Below are 27,145 nucleotides of genomic sequence, written 5' to 3'. Positions count from 1 at the left end.
TGGTCCATGGTGGTTTGGAAGAGTGGAAGTACCCCTATACATGCTTTCACTCTTTCGTTGGGAATTATAAATAAACTACCTACTTGTGATAGGCGTATTAGGTTTGAAGGAAACCTGTATTGTTCCTTTTGATTGGTAAGAGACTTGGTTTGGCCTATATTGTTTATCTCATATGGAATGCCAAAAATAGGAAAAGGTTTGAAGGAAAATTCATATCTCCAATGGAGTTGATTGTGGCCATTTAGAAACATATATACACAGTACTAGGCCAAAAGGTCCCTATATTTGCTTAGGCTGTCTTAAGATCTTGAGTGTTAACTTTATTGCTTGTAATTTTGATGGAGTTCATTTCCCCCCCTATATTTGCCCAGTGTTCCATGTAAATACTCATTTTGATCAATATATTTACTTTTCGATCAAAATAACAATATGATAAATTGATGGATCATCGACTCTTTTTGTGCTACAGATAGCGGTAATAAATGGAACATAACATTTAAATATATATTTGTTTAAATTTCTTATCAAGCTCTTGTTGGTTTCTACATCCAAATGGTGCTTGATTTGTTTGCCTCTGTTAATGTTTGATATGCATTATTGGCCTACAACCTAACAGCTTAAGCATTTAAGTAAAGTGGTATTCTAACTTGGTAGTGGAGCTGGGTACCAAAAGGTCCTAGGTTCTAGTCTTAATGCCTGCCGTGGTGGTGTTTAAAAAATTATTGTATTCCTTGTAATGAGGGTTATTTATCAAGTGTCCATCTCTTCACGTGCTGTCGGGCTGCATGTGCGGGGCAGTGCTAAAGCTTGCAATACATTGTTAGCCCACAACCTAACAGCTTAAGCTTTTAGGTAAAGTGGTATTTTTACAACCAATATGGAATGTCTAGTTTGCAATTTCAATTTGTGATATTGTGCATTTTTTTTTCTGGAAATCAACTCAATATGGTCCTTGATGTTCAGATATTTGCATCTAATAGTTTTCTTGAATTGACGGAGTATACGCGGGAAGAAATTTTGGGGAAGAACTGTCGGTAAGATATATTACATTTTGCATTTTTTCTTCTAAAATATTGTTTATATTATTAAGCTAGAGTGCCTTGACCCAAGTTGCTGGTTGGAGAACACAATCCCATTCTATCTTAAACCTAGTAAGAGCCAAGTTCTTGTAAAATACATGGTGCCTTAGAGACATCCTTTTCCCCACTCACCTCTTGCTTTTAGATCATTCATGTTTTATTTTACAACTTCTCTTCGTGTTTTCATCTCATTGTATTTTGAAGCCTCTCAATTAGTCATTCACAAATATTTACAGGAATATAACCATAAGTTACATATGGAATGTTATATTCATTTATGTCTCCTTTATATTGAGGGATATGGATGTTAAAGCTTGATATACATTGTTGTCCCAAAACATAATAGCTTAAGCTTTTAGGTAAAGTGATAATGTAACATGGTATTCGAGCTGGTTACCAGGAGGTCTTGGGGTCTAGTCTTGTTGCTTGCGTTTATTGTGTGGTTTTTAAAACTATTGTATTTCCTATAAGTGGTAATCTAACAATGGATATATTATCTTTTCAATGGGGGTTTGGGGAGCTTCTTGGTTCTCATTTGTTGGGGAAATTTCCTCCATTCTGAAATTATAATTGAAGTTTACAACATTTGTTGGTAAATTTAAATGTGGAAGGTAAGAGCAGATCAATCTCAATAATTTAGCGCCATTAATCATCATGCATGGGACTGGTGCTTAGAAGCTGGAAGTCTTGGGGATTATAGGTTGCAGGCTTATTCTTGATTTTATTATGATATGTGAGGGGCTATCTCTGAAAGGCATGCATGCAAGACTTCATGTCATTTATCCTTTTTATTAAGTCATTGGTCTAGTCTAAAGTTTGAACTCTTAAAGATTTCAGGTTGACACTGAATGGTCTTGAATTCAACATTCTATATAGTTTAATATGTCCATGAACTCAAGTCTAACTTCATGCTTGTAAAGTAAAAGATAACTTCATGCTTGTACTATGGGGGGGATATCATACAAATTTGATATGAAAAATATTAAATTCAAAATTTTGAATAGTATATGAAACAATTTTGAAATGAGGATACACTTCTTAATTTTGTTGTCTTGCCTGATCTAAATAAACATTTAAATGGATCCAAAAACATAAGGGGGCAGTAATACAATATTAATGAATTTTTTGTAAAATTATAATTGCATTATTATTATTATTATTATTATTATTATTATTATTATTATTATTATTATTATTATTATTATTATCCCCAAGATCCAACACTATCTATGATAAGTATTTTTGTCATTTGACTTAATAAATGAAACTGTCGGATCCTTCTAATTTAAATATTAATATGACTAAAGATATTTTTAAAAGATAGGCTAAAATAAACAAAATTAGATTTAATTTTTTTATTTTTATTTTTAAAAGTAACTAAGACTTAAAATTGGGACTAAGGAATTGTGTTACAGATGACCTCCTCTTCCTCTTTCTTAATTATTCTCAAGTGATAACCACCCTTAGGCCTCCCTATTAAAGAAACTTTTTTTTTTTTTAAGAAATGAATTACTAAAAAGGTGAATTACATTTTTATTGTGCATGTCAGTATAATGGATGTGATCTGCAGGTCAGAATTCTGAACAGTTGCTGCAGAGCATGCACAGTAGCCGGCATATAGCCATTATTTCCTACCATCCTATTTTTGCTAGCATCCATCAACTACGAATACTAATAAGCAATAAAAATAATATAATGTCTATAAACATATTTAGTAATTATTTCTATAAAAAATTTTAAATCCCATCTTGGGATTTGCTGCTGTCCAAAGAGACTAAGCTCTCTGTCAACCATTTGATATTGTCCAATCAGATACTGACAAATCTGGTCTGATGTGGGCCATCTAACTCTGCACATTTTGGGGCTGTCCACCCGAGACGATCCATCCAACGAACCAAAAAACACCACAGCACAAGGAACCGAGTTTTTTCCTTATTTATTATTTTTTAAAATATAGATATTAAATAATATTTTTTTACAAAACTAATTCTTAAATTGACCCGTGGAAAATCTCGCTACTCCACGGTGGCTACGAACCACGGTGTCGGGGGTTCGAATCCCTCCTCGCCCACAACCGGCTTAAAGGGGAAGGACCTGTCCCTCTGGGGGTAGGAAAATCATGATCGGGATAGCGGACCCGAAGCTATGGAACTTGGCTATGGGTCTTTTGTCGAAATGGGAAATGGAATGACCTTACTTTTTTTCTTTTGATTTCTTATTTATCTTATTATTGATCTTATCATGAATCATGGAATTATTATATTCAATATAGTATGCACAGGCCAATCCGTATATTTTTTTTGTTTTACGCCTCGTACATCTTCCTTAACCAGGCTGGGGCTGAATAGCGGAGCAAGTACAAGTATTAGTATAAAAAATACGTCCTTCGTCATTAATATGCTTGCTCGCGGTAATTGCGGTCTCTCGGGAGAATCGATGACTGCATCTTTATTTATCATTTTTGGGGCTGTCTAGTCGAGACGATCCATCCAACGAACTAAAAAACACCACAGCACAAGGAACCGAGTTTTTTTCCTTATTTATCATTTTTTTAAATATAGATATTAAATAATATTTTTTACATGTGGAAAATCTCGCTACTTGGAGTAGCGAGATTTGTTTTTAGAAAAATAATTCTCCAGTTGACATGTGGAAAATCTCGCTACTTCAAGTAGCGAGATTTGGTTAAATATCGCTACTTGGAGTAGCGAGATTACGTCAGAGTCATTCTGAAAAATACTTATCAGAATGAGGTATTATTTAATATATTTTTTTAAAAAAAAGTTAAAACAGGAAAAAACTCCGTAAGTCTGCATCGACAAGTGGGGGCTTCCTATCGGTTGGGAGCAGAGACGAAGTGGCAGCGTGTTGACTATTCAAACATTACACGCTGGAAAGCAACGCGGGTAAACCACCGAGCAGCAAATGGGCAGTGGTGCACATGTCCTCCCATTTTTAGTCTTGGCCCACTCTTCTTTTGTTTATTTGTACATTTGTCCCACGTGGTACGAAGAAGAGGTGGCACAAGTTGGTCCCACTGTCCCTCCTTATTTCTAACCGTACGATCAGATCGTACTAAAAAAATAAAGGGTATCAAATACAGTAATACCGATTGTATTATAAGCCGGGCGTGCACTGGATCTTCTCCCTCGCGCGCGCGCGCGAAATTCCTCCTGGGGCTGGGAATCTTGACCGGTGGGTAAACTTATTCCCCACAAGCACGTGCGACCTGTGAATATAAAATTTACTGCTCTTATCCTAAACTTGTCATGTTCTTAGCCTCTTCTGTTAATTAATTACCGCGGTTGAGGAGTAATTTTTTTACCTGGCTGAAGAGAGTGCAAGAAGAATCAAACTAAACTGTAAAATTGAATTAAATTAAAAAAAAATCAATTATGTTATGAATGGATGAGTGTGATTGTCATTCTGCAACCATATCTTATTCACCTCTTCACGTACTCATGAATCTATCTCATATGTCTACACTATTTTATATCCCTATGAACCTATTTTATATGTTGCACTAATTCATATCCTTATAAACCTATCTCATATGTTTATACTAATAAACTTAACACTAGTTAACTTGTAAGTGTTATAAATATCTCTTCCTATATAATCAGTGGAGTAGAAAAAAGGAAAAATAAGAAAAGAAGAGAGAAAGATGGAAGTAGAAAGAAAAATGAGAGATTTAAAAGAAATAAGAAGAGACATTTTGTATAAGGTTATATCCATATCATACTGTAATTCCTCCCAAAATAATGAAACTTTGATTCAATCTGCCCGTGGAGTAGGTATATCCGAACCACGTAAAATCTCTATTCCGTCTTCATTTATTTTTCTGCTCATTTCTATTTATTTTATTATTAATTCTTACATCATTTTATAACACGTTATTAGCACGAGACTCTAACAAATTAAGTTATTTCTTTAATTCTTATTTAATTTATTTATTTCTTGTAAGTTTTACTCCACAAGAATATAATAATTTTCATAACAGAATATGTCTTTTAAAATTTAAAGAGCATCAACCTCCAGAATAAATAGTAAGATAGTCATCTTGAAGAGACGATATATTTAAACTCTCGAAAAGATAGTCCTTCTAAAGAGGTTATATATTTAAATCTTCTATATATATATATATATATATATATATATATATATATATATATTTAATCTCTTGAGGAGAGAGACCTCCTGAAGAGACAATATATTTAAATTTTTCGTCTACATATCTAATCTCTTGAAGAGATAGATCTCTTGAAGAGATAGATCTCTTGAAAAGGCTATATATCTAAATTCCAAAAGAGTTGGTAAATATTTACTTCTTGAAGAGAGTATATTTTGAACCTTTCGTAGAAATATTTAAATCGACCTCCTGAAGAGGTGAAACATTTATTCTTCTTATGAGGTAGTATATTTAAACTTCGGAAGAGGTGGCAAATTATTACCCAATTTAATTTTATAAATTGGGATCATACTCCTGAAGAGTACAAATTGAGAAAAATAAGATATTGTTCTTAAAGAAACATATTTAAGTAACTTCGAAATGATGAAAATAATATTATATTATTATCGCAGTTCTATTTTAGCTTTTACATTTTGTTTTTATAAATTGCCTTATTGTTAATTTATTTAAATGTCGAACATAAGTAAAATTAAATTTGTTCCACTTTGACATCAAAGACAATAATTATATATTGTATATTTTTTTTATATCAAAATCCATCTAAATACAATGAAATTGAGAAATACTATTTTAGATGGAAATATCACATCCCTACACGATCGTGTAAGAGTCATGATCTCCCTCACACATGTATGTATGATGGTGTGTGGAAGGTGCATGAAGTGAGCAGAATATTAAGAAAATATTATATATATATATATATATATATATATCTATATAATCATGCATGGGTTCAAACGTATTTACTTCTTTTATTTTATATTCCGCTCCTCATCTAATTAATAATTCTTCTCTCTCATAATGGTTATCTCTCTCTAATTGCTTTCTCTCTCATATATTTTAATTATCATTGTATTTATATAGAAAGAATTAAAGACTGAATACCTCATTGTCAAATACCCACTTATCCTATGGAAAAATTTTAACTGATAGATTTGACCATCAAAAGACTATGATTTTACCAAAAGATCGATACAAATAGTTGCACCTCAAGTTACAAGATTTTAAAACAATTAATAAATATAATACAGTTCTACATAAAATTAGCTCGAAACTAAAACTATGTGATGAAAATATTACTGACAAAGACATGCTTGAAAAGACATTTACTACTTTTCATTCCACAAATATGCTCCTAGGGATAAAAATTTAGTAAATTTTTTGAATTCATATCATGTCTTCTTGTTGCTGAGTAAATAACGAGCTTTTTATAAAATATTACCAAACTCATCCAACTGGTTCGACCCTAATCCCTGAAGTGAATATGAACACGTTTTGTGGTCAAGGATGAGGTCGCATGTATGGTCGTGGGCATAGTTGTAGCCGTGATTGAAATTATCACTGGTGTCGAGACGTAAGGATATGATCTCCCAGAAGAGGGATGACCCCCAAAAGCGGGATAATCAATTATACGCATCATGAAAATGAATGCTACAGATATAGAATAAAATGGTCATTGGTCGCATACCTGTCGTATGCCTAGACACTTGGTAGACCTATACCAAGCATCTATAAATGAAAAAGAAAATAGTGAAGAAGTAAAAATAAATGTTGCTGATTTTCTTGCAAATCAAACAATGATGCAAAGTAAACAAAAATATGTTTGGATTTATCATTGCTTTGACCAATTATAAGGAAAAAAAATTGTTTAGTTGACAGAACTACAACACACACAAATTTTTTAAATGGACAATATTTTCATTACTTGAATATATTTTCAATAAATATCAGTACAATACCCGTTCCTACAAATTTGATTGAAGACTCCAAAAGAGTTAATATAAAGTTACCAAATGATACTTTATTACAAATTGATGAAACTTTATATTCCAGTAGATCTAGATCGAAGAAATCTGTTAAGCTTTAAAGATTTAAGATTCAATGGATATCACATTGAAACTATAAGTAAAGGTAGTAAAGAAATTCTTTATATCACTTCTATTGTTTATGGAAAGAAACAAATTTTAGAAAAATTGACAACTTTATCTTTTGGACTGTATTATCCAAAGATTAAAGCAACAGTAAAATTATATAATATCTTGCACCATAAGTACAAATAGCCCTAAGTTATTTACACTTTGACATGATTATCTTGTACATCCTAGAGATGTTATGATGCAAAGAATCATTAAAAAATTAACATGGTCATCCACTAAAAGAGTAAGATTCTTTAATCAATTGATTTCATGTGCACTACTTGTTTTCAAGTGAAATTAATTGTCATTTTAATGAAGCAGTATTCCCTACACTAGGGAGAGAAAAATTAGTGCATGAAGCATAACATAAAATCACATGGAATGCCATAAGTTTATCTCATTTAGATTCTCGCACAAATCAAAGTGAACTTGAAGTTCAAAATATTATACATTTGCAAGGGATTGCAAATCAATTACTAGATTCTTTTACAAATACCAAGACCATATTAAAATCTCATATACCTACTACAAATATACCAGCACATATTGATGTCCCTGAAGGACAACGACTGGTTAATGAACCTAAACCACAAGTTAAGTGTGGAAGGTTTATTGGTGCAAAAAATAAAACTCCTACAAAGAGAAAATTAAAATTTGTAAACACTCCAGAAGAGGTTACAGAGATGAATAATCCACTCGATATTCATAAATTCATTTCTCCTGAAAATGTAAATTTCTATTATAAAACCTCCTGACGAGAAATCTCCTGAAGAAAAAACTCCTCTTGAAGAAGAATCTCCTAAAAAGAAAACTCCTGAAGAGACATCACTTGAAAAGGGACAGGTACCTGGAAATAAAAATGAGATCTGAATTCATTATACATGAGAAATGTGAGATAGAAATAAAGTTGTTGTCAACAATACATTTGCAAATGCAGTAGCTACTGATATTATCAGAAGTAATAAGGATCCAAACTAACATTACCAGAAGTAATGAGGATCCTGTACTGATATTACCATAAGTAATGATGACATTACTAGAAGTAATAGCATGACTAGAAGTAATGAGGATCCTGAACCTAATTCTGTTAATAAATGTCGATATAGAAGTGATTGACCAAAATAGAAAGAGGCTATCACATCAGAATTAAACTCTTTATGACACTAGAAGATGTCCAACTCGGTGGATACAAATGAGTATTTGTGCGCAAACAAAATGAAAATAAAGAAATTACTCGATATAAAGCAAGAATTGTAGCATAAGGCTTCTTGCAGAAACCCGAAATTGATTATGAGGAGACATATTCTCCTGTAATGTATAGAATCACTTTCAGAACTGAGCATGCATCATATGGATGTAGTAACAACATGAATCGTTCGATAGTGAAATTTATATGAAAAATCTTTAAAGGATTTAAATTGCCTGAAACACAATCCGGAAATTTATGTTTAGTTAAACTCCAACATTCCTTATATAGATTAAAACAATATGGATGCATGTGATACAATCGATTGAGTACTTTGTGAATAAAGGATTCATAAAAGATCCAATTTGTCCATGTGTTTTTATCAGAAACTAGATTTGCTATAATTGTTATTTATGTTGATAATTTGAAATTAGTTGGGACTCTTGAAGAGCTCACTAAAATTGTTAATGGTTTGTTCATCAATCTAAATATACCAAAAAGGTATTAAGTCAATTCTATATGAACAAAGTTCATTTTTGGATCTCTAATGATGGTGCGCTTATGTTAAGAAAGATCAATTTCAACCTTATGATGAGGGGGGGGGGGGGAATTACTTGGTCCTAAAGTATCATATTTAAATCTCATGATAAAGGGAAGGAATTACTTGGTCATGAAGTACCATATTTAAGTGTTGTCAGCTCATTGATGTATCTGGAAAATTGAACAAGACCCGACATTACATTTGTTATAAATCTACTAGCAAGAAATAGCTCTGCTCCTACTCGGCGGTACTAGAATGAAATTAAACACATTCAATGCTATTTGAGAATAAAGTAGAAGATTACAACAATATTCTCCAATCATTCCGAAATACTAGCTACCTATGAAGCTAGTAGAGAATACGGCTGGCTAAGATAAATGATTTTTCATATTCAAGCAAGTTGCGATCTTCAATCAATAAAGAACATTCCAACAGTTTTATATGAAGACAACGTTGCATATATAACTCAACTAAGAAGATGATACATAAAGGGTAACAGAACAAAACATGTCTCTATAAAATTCTTCTATACACATGAACTCTAGAAGAATAGTGATATAGATATTTAGCATATTCAATCAAGCGATAATCTAATAGATTTGTTCACCAAAGTTTTACCTACTACAACATTCAAGAAATTGATTCATCTTATCGGAATGATGCATCTTAAAGATCTTAACAGAAGGAGTTAATGTATGAGTGACGGCTAAGGGGGAGCGTTATGAATGGATGAGTGTGGCTATCATTCATCCATATTTTATCCACATTTTCATGTCCCCATGAACCTACCCCATATGTCTACACTAATTCATATCCCTATGAACTTACCCTATATGTATGCACTAATTCATATCCTTATGAACCTGTCCTATATGTTTGCACTAATAAAGTTAGCATTAATTAAGTTGTAACAGCCATAAATACCTCCTCCTACATAGCTAGTGGAGTAGAAAAAAGGAAGAGTAGGAAAAGAAGAAAAGAGAAAGATAGAAGTAGAAAGAAAGATGAGAGATATAAAAGAAATAAGGAGAGATATTTTGTATAAGGTCATATTCATATTATATTGTAATTCCTCCCGAAATAGTGAAACTTTGATCCAATTTGCCTGTGGAGTAGGTATATCCGAACCACGTAAAATCTCTGTTTCGTCTTTATTTATTTTTTTGCTCACCTCTATTTATTTTATTATTAATTCTTGCATAATTTTATAACAAATTAAATTTTACTGGTTTGGTTTTGATTTGTAATTTAATTTTTTTTCAATTATTGTTACTAATTTGATTTCAATTTGGATCATTTAATAACCATGATTAATCGAACAAAACGAATATATTATAAATATATAAAAATAATAGGACCAAAAACACTGACATGTATGAGGTTTTTGAAATTTTTTAAACTTGCGAGAGGTTCCAAAGATTTTTAAAACCACAAGAAATAATTTTATTCTTTTGTCAAATTTCAAGGGAGGTAAATGTCTTTTACTCAAAATAATATTTTATGTAGTATTCTATATAATTATAATAATTTAAATTAAAAAAAAAAACCAAATTGTTCTAAGATTGTTGTTTAAATTATAATAATGAATTTTTTAAATTGGACATGTTGATTATTGTTGTGATTTAAAATTTTAAATTTGATCTAACAGTTCGATTAGGTTTACTGCTGAAGATTGGTCTAAAATATTAGTTAATCCAATTTAAATTAACCATGTGAAAAAGTTTAATTTCGATTTGCATTTTCTAATAAACAAAAAATTCAACTCAATTAATGGTTCAATATATATGGTTTAATTAACTGAATCATGTCAAAATCCTATTTATAATTGTCTTTGAAACTTGAAAGTTGCATAAGATCCTATTCCTCTGTCAATCCATCACATTCTTGGCTTCAAATCAAATTAGGTATTTCCTTTTCCCCGCACTTGGAGAAGTCTTAAATTTAGAGTTGTATTGGATTTAGATAAAATGTAATACAAAATTGTGTTGAAATATTTCAATTCTACCCAAATCTAAATCTAATGTAGGAATCCATGCTCTCAAATGTAGGGTTTGAGAATTGGGAAATGATATAAATATACATTCTTAAATTCAAAATTTAAATTTGTGTGAATTTAAATGAAATTTAATAGATGAATAAAATTACACTCAAAATGAGAATGCATGCTTACAAATATAAATTTAGATATACATTTAATTATAATTAATTGCACACAATTATTGGAAGAAAGTTTTTATTATATTTTTCCTCATTATTTTTTCTTTACTCTAAAATTTATTAAAGCAATAACTTTCCACATCCTTAACCTATTAAAGAATATAAAACCAGCGTTATAAAAGAAATCTGTTTCTAAGACTTCCGTTCAGCAAAATCATGTGAATGAAAATAAAAAGAATACATACGAAAATTAAATAACCAATTCGATTATATTTTTAGAAAAAGTAAATAAAAAAATAAGAAAGAAATGAAGAAGTTGAAAAAAAATCTGAAATGCCATTGTTGGCATGGGCTGGCCCTTCACAGAAATTGAGAAAGACGGGCCGCTGGAATTTCAGTGAACAGTGAAATTGAAGAGCACAGAGTGGGTGGGTAAAGGCTGTTTCTGCGATTTGAATCGGGAGAATTTATAGATGGACACGACTGAGGTGAACGAGGGGCGGTGAGAAATGAAGGGATGCGCCACAAGTCCCGACGTGGAGCCAGCGCTTGCATGATGGAAGGAATGGGTTCTATCCGTCCATAACCCATAATCAGCAGAGTCTGCGGTCATCCCGCTCCAGCGATGCACAGGGGCAACTCCCCGAGCTTCTCTCCTTCTCTCTGTCCATATCTGGCCATCGGTCTTTAATTAGTAGCCGACGCAGCTGCGTCTTCGTCTTCCCCTTGGCGTATCACCCCAAACATTCCCTTTAGATTTCAATTTCGATTTCATCACCTATTCGCTCCTTGCCACCCCCTTCAACCTCCGTTTTTTCTCTCCCTCTTGGGCATTTCATTGAACACGTAGACCGCAAGGTAGGACAAGCAACAGGGAAGCCTATCTCCGATCTCCCGTTGCATTTCTTTGACACAGAGAGAGTTGGGAAGATGAGTTTCAGGGAGGAGAATGAAGATCTCAGGAAGCCGTTCCTCCACACGGGGAGCTGGTACCGTATGGGGTCGAGGCAATCCAGCATGTTGGGATCTTCTCAGGCCATTCGCGACAGCTCCGTCTCTGTCGTCGCCTGCGTCCTCATCGTCGCCTTGGGTCCTATCCAGTTTGGCTTCACCGTACGCACACCATCTTCTCTTTCTGCGTTTCGTTTCTTTTCGTACCTGAACGATTAGAGGGGAAATGAAAATCAAATGCAATCCGTTATTCCTTTTCTTTTTTTAATCCATGGAAACGTGAAGAAATCATAACGGGCTGCGATGGGTTGGGTTTTAATTTTCTGGGCAATCAAACGGAGATCGATATTTATTTAGCTCTCAAATAATCTGAATACATGCTTCTTCCTTTTATTTTTGTGTCTCGCAGTCTGGTTATTCTTCACCTACCCAATCGGCCATTACTAGCGACCTGAACTTGACTGTGTCGGAGGTATGTTTGAATCTTTGTTCCATTAGCTTAATTTGTGTTCGTAGGATTTTTTTTCCCTTGACTCGGCTTCTTTGTTCAGTTCTCATTGTTTGGTTCGCTCTCAAATGTGGGCGCCATGGTTGGGGCAATAGCGAGCGGTCAGATTGCTGAGTACATTGGGAGAAAAGGGGTAATAGTTGATCGTGGATTCCTTTCCTTCCAAGATTAAGCTTTATGTGATTAGCACTTTTTTGGGATTCCTTTTCTTGCATTTGAAAGCAAAAGCTGCATATAGTTTAGCTCCAGAGCTGCTATAAGGTGCTAACTGAAAAGTAATATAGTTCCTTAGGTTCTTTTTTTAATTGAGTTCTGCCTGGTTTTGTTTCCTTGCAGTCCTTGATGATAGCTGCCATCCCTAATATTATTGGTTGGCTTGCAATATCATTTGCCAAAGTGAGTATTATGATTATCTCTCTATTTTATTTTTATTATTATTATTTTTTAAAATTATAACTCAATGCATATATAACCATCATTTGCGTTTTGTTTTGCATACAATTCCCCGTTTTGTGTAGGATTACTCATTTCTTTACATGGGAAGACTGTTGGAGGGTTTTGGTGTGGGAATAATATCGTACACGGTAAATGTTGAACTCAACTATGGTGGTGCAAGTTTGAAATGTTGTGTGAATGAAACATTGATAGAACATTTCTATTTATTATCTAATAGGTTCCTGTATATATAGCTGAGATAGCACCTCAAAACATGAGAGGCCGCCTTGGTTCTGTTAATCAGGTGGGATGTTTTATTTAGTGGCACAATTTTACCTATTCATATACCATTATTAGATTATAAGATTTCGATTCCTGCCTAAATCAGCTAATTTTTGAACTTTTGTCATTCTAGCTCTCTGTAACAATTGGAATAATGCTTGCCTATCTTCTGGGACTTTTCGTTCATTGGAGAATACTTGCAGTGTTGGGTAATCTTCTAAACAACTCACCTAGACCTATTTGGCAGAAATTTTGTTTACTGATTTGTGGGCATTGATGGCATTAATGATAGATGTTTTGCAAAGAGATTGAAATTGCAAAGAAGCTTTTTCTCAAACTATGTGCGAATGCTAGGATATGAGTCATATGACAATTTTGGAGAAGCCTTTTGTTTTAATTTGAAGCTCCCATATTTAACTTGGAATTATTTTATATTGAGTATTGAGAAAACAAGGTTAAAATCGGTTGCAATGATTAGTTTTAGCAAAACCTTGATATTGGAAAGAACATTTTTTAATCCAGGGAACTCTATCACATTTGCTTGTGCAGGAATATTGCCATGTACGATATTGATTCCTGGCTTGTTTTTTATCCCAGAATCTCCTCGGTGGCTAGTAAGCTTCAAAATGTAATCTGTTCCTTGATCAGATTTGGATATATGATGTTCTTGCTGAAGTATATTATATTTTCTTTCCTGTATCCAGGCAAAAATGGGTATGACAGAAGATTTCGAATCTTCTTTACAAGTTCTTCGGGGTTTTGATACTGATATTTCCATTGAAGTGAATGAAATCAAGGTAATTATCTATTGAAATAAGTTGCTTCTATTTCATTTTACTTTTAGTGAAATCTTGCCCTCCATACAAGTATTCTCCTACAAACCCATGATTAATTTTTGTAAATTGCATTCTTCAGCGGTCTGTAGCATCAACGAGCAGAAGAACTACAATCCGGTTTGCGGAACTCAAACAAAGAAGATATTGGTTTCCTTTGATGGTATTAATTATTGTTTCTAATTTCTGGGTTTCATTCCTTTGTGTGGCATTCCCAGTTTTGAATGTGGTAAATCATCAGAATCTAATTGGTCTTTCTTTCACTAATTGATACCTATGCAGATAGGAATTGGATTACTTCTTCTTCAACAGCTTTCTGGCATCAATGGTGTTCTATTCTATTCTAGTACAATTTTTAAAGCTGCTGGTAAGCATAAAACAGTTTTCCATTTTATGAGCAGCAATATCTAGTCTTGATGCACCATAATTGTTGAACCATCACTCTCACTGTTTGGTTTATCACTGTTAAAGCTTGATACACGTTGTTGGCCCACAACCTAGCACCTTAAGCTTTTAGGCTAATTGGTTGCTTAACATGGTATTAGAGCTATGGTTGACAAGAGTTCTTGGGTTCTAATCTTGTTGCCCGTGTTTATTGTGTGGTAGTTTAAAATTATCTTAGTCCTTATAATAAGTGTTATTTATCTTTTGTTCTCTCCTTGTGCAAGTAGGCTGAATATGCGAGGCATAGTTGTTAGAATCTTGTGATTTCAAATTTAATTTGTATGATTCATATAAATTCCACACCAAAACAATTTTAATCTTACTATTCAATTGTAAAACAACAAATCTATGAATTCAACCTATGAATCTAACGAATTAATATGAATCCATGGATTCACACAATTGTAGACCTATACTATCCTAGCAAACCCAACTAGTTTAAAACCCCCAAAAAAGCATTTCTTTCTTAATTGCTTTTGTTTTCACACAAACCCCCAAAAAAGCATATCTTTCTCAATTGCTTTTGTTTTCACATGATTACCTTCCATCCCTTGTCTATATCACTTCTATGCTAAAAAAGAGGGGAAAATAGATCTTTGGGTCTTATGTTGCCTTTGCCAAACTACACTTCACTTTTGAAGGAGTATAGTGTTCAGCCGTTGAGAAGAAGGGGCAGTCGGGCAGAACACTCTTTGACTAAGGTGATACTCATGTTTCATTGTGTTGTTAAGGTTCAAAGTTGTTCTCTTTTTGTAGTTCTTTCAATTGTTATCAAGTTTTTAAGCAGATTGTTTTTTTTATTATTTTTAATCAGAGAAAGAATATGCATGAAAAATGATTTTTCTAATTGCTGATAAACACCAAACTCAGTTTTTGTTTTTTTGTTTTTATTGATTCCTTCCCTTAAACAAGATAAAGTTCTTTTTTTTTTTTTTTTTGTAAATATTAAGTTTTATTGACTCATTCCCTAACTTTTTATTGTTTAGGAAAAGCCTACACTTGAAATATGATTTTTAATTGTCAAATTTTAAATGTATATTACTATTTTGGTTGTAGTATACACATCAATATATGCATGTCATTTGGAATCAATTTTGGAAATTTGTCCCGAATGTTACAATTAGATTCAATACTTGATTCTTGATCCCGAAATTGGAATTTTGGTTCATGATTCAAATCTTGATTTGACAACTATGGTGTGTGGAAGTGTTAAAGTTGATATAGATTGTTGGCCCATAACCTAGCCACTTAAACTTTTAGGTAAAGAGATTGCGTAACAATAATTTTTTTTTGACCAACTGAAAGGAGGTAAATAGATTTGTTATCAAAAATATACTTCCTGCTTTCCAGTGATAAATTGGTGGGTAAGTGAAACTGTGGTCCCAAAAAGGTATGGTTGCTCTATTATAAGTTTGATTTAGAACCTTGGGGCATTGCTACTTGCAGTGGGCAATTTTCATTTGGATAATTATTTATTCATAATGCTTCTGTAGCCTTGTTCAAACAAACTAATCCCTTACCTTGAATTGGCCAGTTGCCTTGTGGTTGTTGTGGTAATAATTTGAATATTTTGTTGTATCTATGCTACATGAAGCTAATGAAGGGTTATTATTTAGTTTCCCCATGTCAAACAATTACTTAAATAAAAAGAAAATTATTTCAGTTCAGTGTTTAAGTTAGAGGACTCTTATTAGTTGCATCAATTTTGAACAGGAATTTCATCAAGTAATGCCGCTACATGTGGACTTGGCGCTGTTCAGGTACAGCTTGAAGGATTATTCGTGAATCGTTATTTATCTCAAATTTCAAAATTGGTTGTGATGCTGCATGGGTTTTTGCATCCTTTCTTTTATTTATCCTGTCTTTCCCTTTTTTCTCTCCCCTGAACTCATGTGAGAACCTATTTACTAATCAGGTTATAGCCACTGGAGTTACCACATCGTTGGTGGATAGACTAGGTCGTCGACTTCTACTTATTGTGAGTATAAGAAAAATGATTTTAATTTTGTCAGTAGGTCATTATATTACTTTGGACTGGAAGAAATATGCAGTTCATTATGTCGTGTGTCAGGTCTCCTGCTCTGGAATGACACTGAGCCTCCTAATTGTTGCAGTTTCATTCTTTGTAAAGGTAAAGTGCGACATGTTTTTTTTTTTTGACATAATGGCTGAAAGCTTGAGTTATGGAAAATTCTCTCTTTATAAGGGTGTATAACTTTTTGGTGCCAACTGACTCCAGGATTTTGTAACGAATGATTCAACCTTTTATAGCATATTGGGCATCATTTCAGTTGTTGGGGTTGTGGTATGTGTTATCTTTGTCATCACATGTGGCGATTTTGTTTATTTTTATTGCCAAGTTTCTTAGGACTGTCTAATTTACTCTCTTCCAGGCCATGGTAATTGCCTTCTCTCTGGGATTTGGACCTATTCCATGGGTTATAATGTCTGAGGTACACACATTAATTTATACTGCATCTCTTACATTTTTCTTGTGAATTTGCTTTCCCTCATTGGGCTTGAGTTACACTCCACATTAAGCATGGAGCCTTGATCCAATCTTTCTCAATTCTATGTGCGTCTTTCCTTTGTATCATTTATTGCAGTAAATGCCATGACTCGTGTATTTTTTGAATATGGCCTTGCAGATTCTTCCCGTCAATATTAAGGGCCTTGCTGGAAGCATTGCCACACTTGCCAACTGGTTTAGTGCTTGGGTGATTACAATGACTGCAAACTTTCTCTTATCTTGGAGCACTGGAGGTTAGTCAATGAAACCCCCCCTCTCTCTCTCTCTCTCTCTGTGCCAATGCACACAGATGAGAGAACTGATCATGTTTATCACTGTACAAATACAATAGCACAAAATTCTAGCATTTTGAGCGGAGTCTTTACGAAATGTCTTTTTTTTTTGGGGGGGCGGGGGGGTTTGTTTATTCGTGCTTGTCATTGGTTTCTAACTAATTGGACAACCTCCACTTGGCAGGAACCTTTGCGATTTACATGGTTGTGTGTGCTGTCAGTTTGGCGTTCGTGAGTCTTTATGTCCCCGAGACAAAGGGAAGAACTCTGGAAGAAATTCAGTGGTCATTCAGATAGTTTGTTTTTACATTTCTTTTCTTTTCCCCTTTCCTCCTGTGCCATAAAAATTCATTTCTGCAACGCCCAGCAGTATTGTGCAGATGCATATTTGTATCTTCTTTCTATTCCTTCAGCCAGCACCTTCCATTCTTTGGCTTGTATTGGTATGCGGCTCCTAATGCCTTCCAATGGAATGATGCCTTTGTTATTTCATTTCATTTGTTTACTCTCAAACATTTAAACAGGCAAACAGCTAATCATTTGCATTTGCTTTAGTGGTGGCATTGACACGTAGCAGGGATAGAATGAAAAAATGAAATGGAATTTGTCAATCAATTCTTTTAATGTTTCTCATATGTTTTTTTGTTTCTACCCTCTTCACTAGTTCATTCCATAATGATATGAAACCTTACATATTAATAAACTCAACCCTAATGTCCATCATTTCAATGAAATATTGTTAATTAATTTAAAATTGGCTTGTTAGAAGATGCTCTCCTGGAGAAGACGAACATGTGAAACAAAAAAAAAAGACATTGACACAATATTTAGTATGCTGGAACAGAATGGATTGAGTGGAGTAGAATGAAAAGCTTGCATTGCAAATTTTAAAATTGTTTAGACTAGTCCCACTTCGTTTTCACTTACCAGACAGACGAAAAAAAAAAAAAATGACGTATCAACTACTTTTATTTTTGCAAGAGATGATTAACAAAGGGTGTATTGAGTGTCATTATATTTAAATGTAAAATTAATTTAAAATAATTTTTCGAAAAGCGAAACTAGATTTTTTTTAAGAGTCGAGAGATCTGAATATTTTTTATAAATCTTAAATATTAGTGTACTTTTGCCTTTGTTGTTATTATAATTTGGCAAATGTAAATAACTGTTCATTTGTCTTGTTCAAAACCAAAAACTTTAATGAGTTGTGGGGTGGATGAGAAGGTTTATTAAAATGGTGAGGTATAGAAATACAAGAACATGACAAAAGAGTTGTGAACATGAAATCTTCTTGTCATAGAACCAGAAGGCATGAAATTTTTGTGTATTTGTCATGTTAGGCGAGCATGTGGCTCTTCATAAGTTTTTTCAACTCTTAGGACCTAATGCCGTCACTCTTGTCGTGACCCAAAAAAAATCTCATTTCTATACACTCTTCTACTGAGAAAGGCTTGTCGCTCGACATAAAATTTAAAACTCTCAAACAACAAGATACCACGTTAACATTTGAAGCCATTCAAATAAGAGGAATTGCTTAATATGGATCTTAATAATGTGGATTTCGCATCACTTTAAATAGTGGGTCTAGACATTCATACAATATTTTGTTATTAGAGAGTTTTAAATTCTAAGTAGAGGGACGAACTCTTGCAAGCCTTTCTCCTCCTTTGTAACAAATCCTCTTGCCATCTGTTGGTTCTTATTTTGTGGTTACGTTATATGCAAGTGTACACAGACAGTACTTAAGGGAGAACGAACTACATGATTTTAGGTCTCAGCGTGTCTTGGGTGTCCTAGTCATGTATCGAAAGTCTAAAAATTTAAAATAATTAAATTTGTTTTCAACATATGTTAGACACGTGTCGAGCACATGTAGGTCCGGACACCTGTCAAACATCCAAACTTCCAAAAGTATCAATATTTCCTAGTTCACAATTAATTCTTAATTCCTTACATGCTTCATGTCGCCAATATCATTTTTTTTATGTCAAAATATTTCCATTTGTGAAAGTGTTAAAGGTTAATACTCTTTTATATATATGTTCTATTTTTCAAATAATTTTCCAAATTCATGACCCATGCCGGAACTCATCCTTATTACTCGTCACATTCTAATTTCTTGAAGTGATTATTGTCACTTCAAACTCTAATGAAAATGGCAATGAAATAAAATAACACACTAAATAAACTAAACATTAGTCTATTGAATGAACATATAAAAATACCAAAATTATTAGTAGTTGGAAATTTCATTGCCTCTTGCATCTATACGATGCTTTTCATTTTCTTCATATATATACATATCTAACAATATTTAAGCAACTTTGTTGTTGTAGTAGTAGTAGAAATTGCTTTTTGATATATTAATATCTGAAATTCTTTAGGCGCTCGACTAATTCATCAACATCTGGATTCATTGTCTATCCCTTTGCATTCAAATACCAAGAGTTAACCTCAATTGAAAAATCATAGTCCCAAAACTTCAACTCTGACAGATGGCCAAGAAAACATCGAGTTAACCCAACTAGTTTGTGGGCATTTTCGATCATCAAGCATGCATTCATTGAATGCCTCTTAGGTGTCTCCACCATTAGGAAAAGTTCAATAGATGAAAACAAATTCATTGAGGCAGGTGGCACCTAGCTAGCTGCTTGTTTCAATTTCAATCATTCAGTTGTTTCCATCTTCAGGATGTTCTGAGAGGTCATCTTTCCCTTGCATCGTCTGCTTTTGTGCTCTTTTACATAATTCTTCATCCTGCAGGGCCTACTCCATTAACATCATCAGCTAACTTTCAAACCTACCAGCCATGCTTGTAAACCTGAGATATTATTAATAATGCTTGTTTGCAATCCACTTACTTTTTAACATTGAAGAAGGGATGTGTCGAAACTAAAAAATATTTGTCGCTTTTTTTCCATGTTTTCACAATGTTATCAGTGATGTTAGCATTTTGACAATGTTTGCAATCTACTTATTTTTGTTACCTTAGAAAGGGATGTGCCTTAGACACTCCAAAGAATAGCATGACACTCTATTTTTATTATCAAATGATAATTCAACTTTTTATTTTACTTTACGACTCAAAAGAAAAAAAAAAGGGTAAATTTGTCATATTATTTTTAGTGGAAAACAATGATATGTGATTTGTAAAGTTTTACGTAGTTTGCAAAATACCCACTATTAGAATAGAAACATAATGATCACAGTTTAAGGTTTTGATATTTTCCAAAGAAGTATTGTCATTGTAAAACAAATAAAAATACAAAAAAAAATTTATATGTAATCTCCCAACGCTTGTCTTGTAATCATGGTATTTCTTCTGCCAAAAGTGAGGGTATATCAATAAATAATTGGAGGTGCTGTCCTCCTTTAGTTTAAAAATAAATAAAAAATCCCTATGATGTGGAATAGACAATAAATGAATTTCACCAATGTACAATTAGTCTTATTATTATTATTGTGTTAGATTGAATAATACAATTTTTTGTATATATATATATATAATAAATGTGAAATTTTGAAAAAAAAAAAATTCCACCCTTGTCCATCAAATGTTTGAAAATTAAAAAATAAGGTTTCATTTTGTATTTTTTTATTTTTTATTTTTAAAAAAGAGGTTCCATCCAAATGTTCTACAAAAGAATAATTCTAAGTGAAATAGAATAAAAATTGTAGAATAAACATCTAAAAATAGAGGGTGATCTATATAATTTCATTCCATTTATAAGTACCAAACGAATGCACTATCAATGAAAAATAAACACAAAAAAAAGAAAAAAAAAAAAAGAGAGTACAAAATTGGTGTATTAATAAATTCAAAAGACAAAAAAGAAAACACCCTTATCTGTTAGGATGGATTCTACTTTTCATCCTCTTCTTGAATTTATAAACAAAATAGCATCATAACCACAACCAACGAATGGGCTAAAAGCAGCAAGGCTTGACAAAAAACTTTTATCCCATGTCCCTCTGCAACAGAAGTATAGGTAGGCTGAGAGGGGCTCCTTACCCATGCTAGTGCAACAAAAATTTCACTTATGTGCTTCTGTCCTCTCTCTTATAAACGAGAGACCAAACATCAAATAGAATAATTATTATATGCAGCACAATACTACTCAGTCTAAATCCATTTCTAATAACAAAATGAACAAGAGGAGCTTCAATGTTCTCCTCTTTTTCATACCAAAAAACTAGCTTATACACGGGGGGACGCAATCAGCAGGGGGAGAGCATGTAACAAATAAACAATCCAAGCCAGATCAGGATTTTAGTCCTTGTAAGATTGAAAGCACACAAAACAAGAACTTCAAATTTAAGTCATCCAACAAAAATAAGTTATTCGGTTCATTTCATTTTAAGACAAGTATGCGGATATTAATATGCACAACTAACAATTTTTTCTAGTTGCATCTCACACCTTTGTGACCACTACTAACAACTGTTATAGCAAAAATTACTCTGAACAGTTTCTGGACATGAAAAATAAAAATAAATCTACAACAGCAGTGAATCTGAAAATTCATGCTCAAATGGGAAGTGTGATCTTGTTATCATAGGAACTATGAAGTTACCCAAGGTCAATATTCTTGATGATATGATGGCATGATCATTTCTTCTTTCATGATTTTATACATTTTAAATGAAACTGTAAATTTTTATAGTGGTATCAAAAGGAGTGGTACTTCACTACTTTCTACTTGCCATCAACACTTCCATCTCTGCATACAAGCCCACAATCCTCAAAACCAGTAAACTCGAAAAGAATAGGCCAGGGGAGGGGCACAGCAGTATGTCACAGCTGGTGGCATTTCTGTACATTTTCAACCTTAAAATTACTGTCTTCATTCATTGAAAACAAGCCAACAAGATGTACTCATCAATTGGAGAAAAACTTCATAAAAGAATAAATGGAAGGATAGCATGGGAATGGAACAGAATACTAGCAGTAGGCTCGAGGTTAACAATTCAAACAACTTGTATGTGACCCTTTAAGTTCTGCAAAAGCAAAAAGAGAAGGAAAAGGAGTACAAAACAATGAGCCGCCAAAAATTAGTTGTAGCAGGCTAGAAGGATATTTTATTAGCTGAATAACAGTTTACCTTAACAAAAGCTGTGATGTGGGTTTAAAAAAGATAGGATAAACCTTAATAAGGTTAGCTATAACATGCAACCAAGTAAAAGAGATGGCAATCTGCAACCTACACAGAAGCAAAGGCTTATCTGAAAGCTCATAGATGCATGTGACAGAACAATGACATGACTGTGTTACAACAAAAGGGAAAGGAAAAAAAATAAAATCAATGACCTAGCATGGAACTCTTGTTTCAAGCTTAATTTTTCTAAAAATTTCCAGGTATATTGCGTGATACATAAAAGAGTATAGGTAAAAATATCACAATAAACCCACGCTGTGTTTGGGAGCATGGATTTTGGACCTTAAATTTGGATTTGGGTGGGTATAGACAAATTTCGATACAACTTTATATTACATTTTATCCAAATCCAGTACAAATTCAAATCCAAGACCTCTCCAAACATAGGGTGAATGTCGATTTCACCCTTTTTCAAGACAATGGCATAAAAGAGAGTATCAGCAAATATCCCTCCAATGGAACATTAATAAAGCATCTGGTTTTCTTTATGCTAATGCAACAGTGTAACAGTGAGGGGCTTGCACATGTCAAAATAATAAATATCCACAAGGCATGCGATCCAAGGCAAGCATCAATATATCCCACCTGCTTCGTTACAAAAATATTAAAAATGCCAAGAGAAACGAAGGAAAAAATTTCCCTAGCAATGTCAAACAAAATTGATAAAATATTCAACAGAGCAACAGGAATAATAGGAGCTGCCGAGCCTTTATCACAACTTTTCTCCTAGCGTATATAAATTTTTTATGCCCTAAAAAAAAAAAAAAAAAAAAAACAGTATAGGGGGAGGGTAGAGTTGGGTAGCTGCTAGCTGGTCCAAAGCATTGTTAGACTACTGTAACATGGAGCTTTCCAGAACACTGTCCAACATACAACAGTATCTATATGGCTTCAATGCCAAATAAAGGAAGCTTCCAACCTTTCAATACGAATAAATGCCTGTCTGTATTCTGCTAGTAGGGGCAGCATTATTGATGTTGCTGCACCAGTTGATTTAGGAAACTGCGAGCATAATCCACCAACGCTATATATGTTCACTAATTATTAAGACTGGAGTGTTTGGAAGAAGCAATAAAGCTATTCTACCGAGACTCCCATGCTACTTGCTCCTTGTAGCCTTTTAGGTCAGTTTCAAGCAGTTTAATCCAAACCCCACCACCCCCCTCCCCCAAAAAAGAAACCAAAAAAGGAAAAAAAAAAAAAAACTAAACTCATGAGCAGATGGTTCACTCTATGTAAGAACACAGACATTAAGTAACTTTCTCAGTCTTGGCTGTAAAAAGGAGGCAACCTGAGTAAACAATGAGATTATCGAAGTGATTGGTGTGTTACATATATGGATGATTATATAGTTATTTTTTAATAGGAGTTATCAGGAATTTAGGCGTACAAAATGGTAGATACATATGGGAAAATGAAATAACACGAGGATAAATACCTCATTTTCTTATTATTTGAAGCTATATGAAGCTATTTTTTGAATCCCCTGTTCTTCCAAAGTTCACTAATCTGAATAATGAAACAAGGAAAGTAGGTTAATTAGATTGCTGGCAGTAGGTACAATAATCAAATCACATACTTTTAAAAAAAATATTATTATTTAACAATTTTTTTAAAAAACCTTTTCAACTGAATTTTTTTTGTTCCCAACACCATAGCTGCCTTCTTACAAAGAAAAAGCCAAAGCAGTTCAATATTCATGAAATTGTGTGTAAAGATGGGGTATCCTCAAATGGGCTAAAACTGGAGCCCAATTACATATAACCTCAATAAATGTATCACTTTTAAGCAAAAGAAGCACAGTTACTCCTAAACATAATAGATCAAATTCAAGAGAAATGCACCCTCGTCACTAATACAACCCAAAAAATAAAGGAATTCAGAGAAAAGCAGCAGCAGTTAGCAATTCATTATCATGTAATTTAATAGCACATAATTAAAAAGAAAAAGAAAACATATTTTGACTTCAATGACGACAACCAATCAAGTACAAAAGCAATAAGTGGAGAAGATAAAACAGAATGCCTAGGTAACCGAAAACCTAAGTGAATGGGATCTGAGTGTCTGACCAAAATCCTGTTAAGCAAGGTGACATGGAACTGGGGAGAGATGACTTTCTGCAGTCAGTGAGAAAGATTCAATAAAGTACAAAGCATAAGAGCTGGACATTGATGACGAGCACCCATAATTAAAAGCCCGACTGAAATGCTGTTGAGCTAACTGAGAATTTTCACAGGATATCTATCTATGCAATCTCTCCAGGGACCATGAGAGGATGGCTTCACATTCCTGAGAGCCTCCCAGACCGCACTGTTACATTTGAAACCACTTCCAAATGCAATCTGCCAGACACGATTGCCCCTTCGCATTCTCCCTTTCGCTTCAGTATAGGCCAGTTCATACCAAATCGAGCTTGAGGAAGTGTTTCCAAAGCGATGCAGAGTCATCCGAGAAGCCTCTACATGTTTTGGAAGCAGCTGCAAATTCTTCTCGAGCTCGTCGATCACAGCCCTTCCGCCAGCGTGTATGCAGAAATGATCAAAAGCCAGCTTGAAATCTGGAATGTAAGGCTTGATGTTCGCTTTGAACAATTTCTTAACAATAAGTGTAGCAAAGAAGAGGAGTTGCTCGCTAATTGGGAGCACAAGAGGGCCCAATGTAGTGATGTTAACTTTAAGAGCTCCTCCAGCAATTGCCATGAGATCTTTCGATAGTGAAACACCTGTCTTCCCCTTATCGTCCTCCTCCTGGAAAACGCAGCGAAATGCCTTATCATCTGCCCCACGATTTGTCCTTACAGCATGAACAAGCTTATACTTGGCCCGCCTCCTATCCACAGACTTATTGGAAAGCAAAATTGCAGCACCCCCAACTCTAAACAAGCAATTGGGTATCAACATAGACTTCTTGTTGCCAAAATACCAGTTCTGTGTAATGTTTTCAGTACTCACAACAACAGCATAGGTCTTCCTATGAACTTGTAACAAGTCCTTAGCAAGATCAATGGCAATAACCCCAGCACTACAACCCATTCCCCCCAAATTGAAGCTCTTGATATTGCCTCTCAGTTTGTACTTATTAACAATCATAGCAGAAAGCGAAGGCGTCGGATTAAACAAACTACAATTCACAACAAGAATTCCAATGTCCTTCGGTTTAATAGAAGTACTCGAGAATAAATTATCTAGGGCACCAAACATGACCTGCTCAGCTTCAGCTCTAGCGGCGGCCATCGACGGCTGCGGCGGAATGGAGTGCATCGCTTCAGGGACGTAAGTCTCCTCGCCCAGCCCCGACCGCTCCAAGATCTTTCGCTGGAATTCCAGCGACGACTCCTCGAAGTCGCCGGTGAGCTTCGAATGATCCATGAACTGCTGAAACCGGACTTTGAGGTGGTCGGGAGCGCGATAACACGCGTAGTCGACGAGATAGACAGGGCGAGGACGCGTAACAATGTACACCGTCGATCCGAAGACCAGGACGGTGGAGCAGGTGATGACGCTGACCAGATTGTACTGGAGGTGAAGCCATAGCTGGCGGAGATCGTGGGGATTCATTTGGGAGGCTTGGACCAGGATCACGACCATGAGAGGGACGAGGCAGAGGGTGAGCAAATTGGAGATAAGGTAGTGGTAACCTAGCTTCACGTACTTGAGATTGACGCTCTGGAGGAAATCAGGGAGTCGCCGGGAATGGTGAATCTGGACGCCGACTGGGCCGCCGCCGCCACCAGGGGCTTTGGGATGGGCATTGCCGCCTCCATCCATGGCGGCGGTCCGACCCTACTCGCTTGGTGCGGCGGAGGAGGATCGGCGAGGGAATGGTCTGTGGATTTTGTGGCAACCCTGAAGCCTGGAGTAGAGCGGAATCCTCGGAGGGGACTGTTGACAGTTATATAACCGTCCAGAGACTCTGCGGACGGCGGAGAATAATGCTATGCGCTTTCAGAGTTATGCGGAAGATATAGCGACCGGTCGTAAAGCGACAGGTGCGGTCGCAATTTGGGTTTCACACCTGGTACTTGGTTCCGGGTTCGGATTCGGATTCGGATCCGGACTCAAGTAAGCATATTTAAGAAAAAGAAAAAAATTGGAGATGAGGAACTTATGCATGGACTTGATACATATGGGTGAATATCAATTTGATCCAAAAGTTTAAGCCTATTAGATCGCTGAGCCAGAGTTGCGAACCGTTGACTCTGATACCACTTGTTAGAACTGGAGGAGTCTATGACTGGACTTGATACACATGGGTGAACACCAATCTGATAAAAAAACTTAAACCTATTGGATCTTGGGCCCAACCAGCACCCATTATTGACTCTAATTTTCCAATGTGACACAAACTCACATGTGAAATTCTTAACAATTACTAATGGAAAGTCTTTTTTTTAAATAGTAAAATATCTAATAATTAGCATTAATCCTATATTTAGAAAGGTTTTGAATTTAGAATTATATTATATTTGAATAAAATATAATATAAAATTATATTAAAATTTATCCAAACATCCAAATTGAAATGATTCAAATCTTAATTTATATCAGTTTTAATTTAAAATTTAAATTTAAGATTTTAAATGCAAATCATGAGTAGGATTCATGAGTAAAAGCGGATGACTACAAGGAAATTTTTTTTTTTCATTATATAAATTAACTAGCAAATA

At 34.3% G+C, this 27,145-nt stretch overlaps 2 protein-coding genes across 3 annotated transcripts; one reads left to right on the top strand and one right to left on the bottom strand.

Moving 5' to 3' along the window:
• The first annotated feature begins 11,394 nt into the window (after window positions 1-11,394).
• LOC131163028 (sugar transporter ERD6-like 6) lies at window positions 11,395-17,877 on the top strand. Of its 2 annotated transcripts, XM_058119727.1 has the most exons (18): window positions 11,396-12,181; window positions 12,429-12,491; window positions 12,571-12,660; window positions 12,864-12,923; window positions 13,046-13,111; window positions 13,201-13,266; window positions 13,378-13,453; window positions 13,794-13,858; window positions 13,949-14,041; window positions 14,160-14,240; window positions 14,360-14,444; window positions 16,235-16,281; window positions 16,437-16,499; window positions 16,593-16,652; window positions 16,761-16,826; window positions 16,915-16,974; window positions 17,170-17,284; window positions 17,508-17,877. In XM_058119727.1, exons 1-18 carry the CDS (start codon window positions 11,999-12,001, stop codon window positions 17,618-17,620), a joined length of 1,452 nt encoding a protein of 483 aa, XP_057975710.1. In that variant the 5' UTR covers window positions 11,396-11,998; the 3' UTR covers window positions 17,621-17,877. The 2 variants fall into 2 exon arrangements, with proteins under 2 accessions (XP_057975709.1, XP_057975710.1); XM_058119726.1 differs by having other exon boundaries at window positions 11,395-12,181; window positions 16,437-16,652.
• Window positions 17,878-24,357: 6,480 nt separating this feature from the next.
• Window positions 24,358-26,409, bottom strand: LOC131163027 (3-ketoacyl-CoA synthase 4). Its single transcript, XM_058119725.1, has one exon. The coding sequence runs from the start codon at window positions 26,244-26,246 to the stop codon at window positions 24,696-24,698; it is 1,551 nt and encodes a 516-aa protein (XP_057975708.1). The 5' UTR covers window positions 26,247-26,409; the 3' UTR covers window positions 24,358-24,695.
• Between the last annotated feature and the right edge of the window lie 736 nt (window positions 26,410-27,145).

The sequence above is a fragment of the Malania oleifera genome, chromosome 8, assembly GCF_029873635.1.
Source record: "Malania oleifera isolate guangnan ecotype guangnan chromosome 8, ASM2987363v1, whole genome shotgun sequence".
Classification (NCBI taxonomy): domain Eukaryota; kingdom Viridiplantae; phylum Streptophyta; class Magnoliopsida; order Santalales; family Ximeniaceae; genus Malania; species Malania oleifera.
This window is presented reverse-complemented; position numbering and strand designations above follow the sequence as displayed.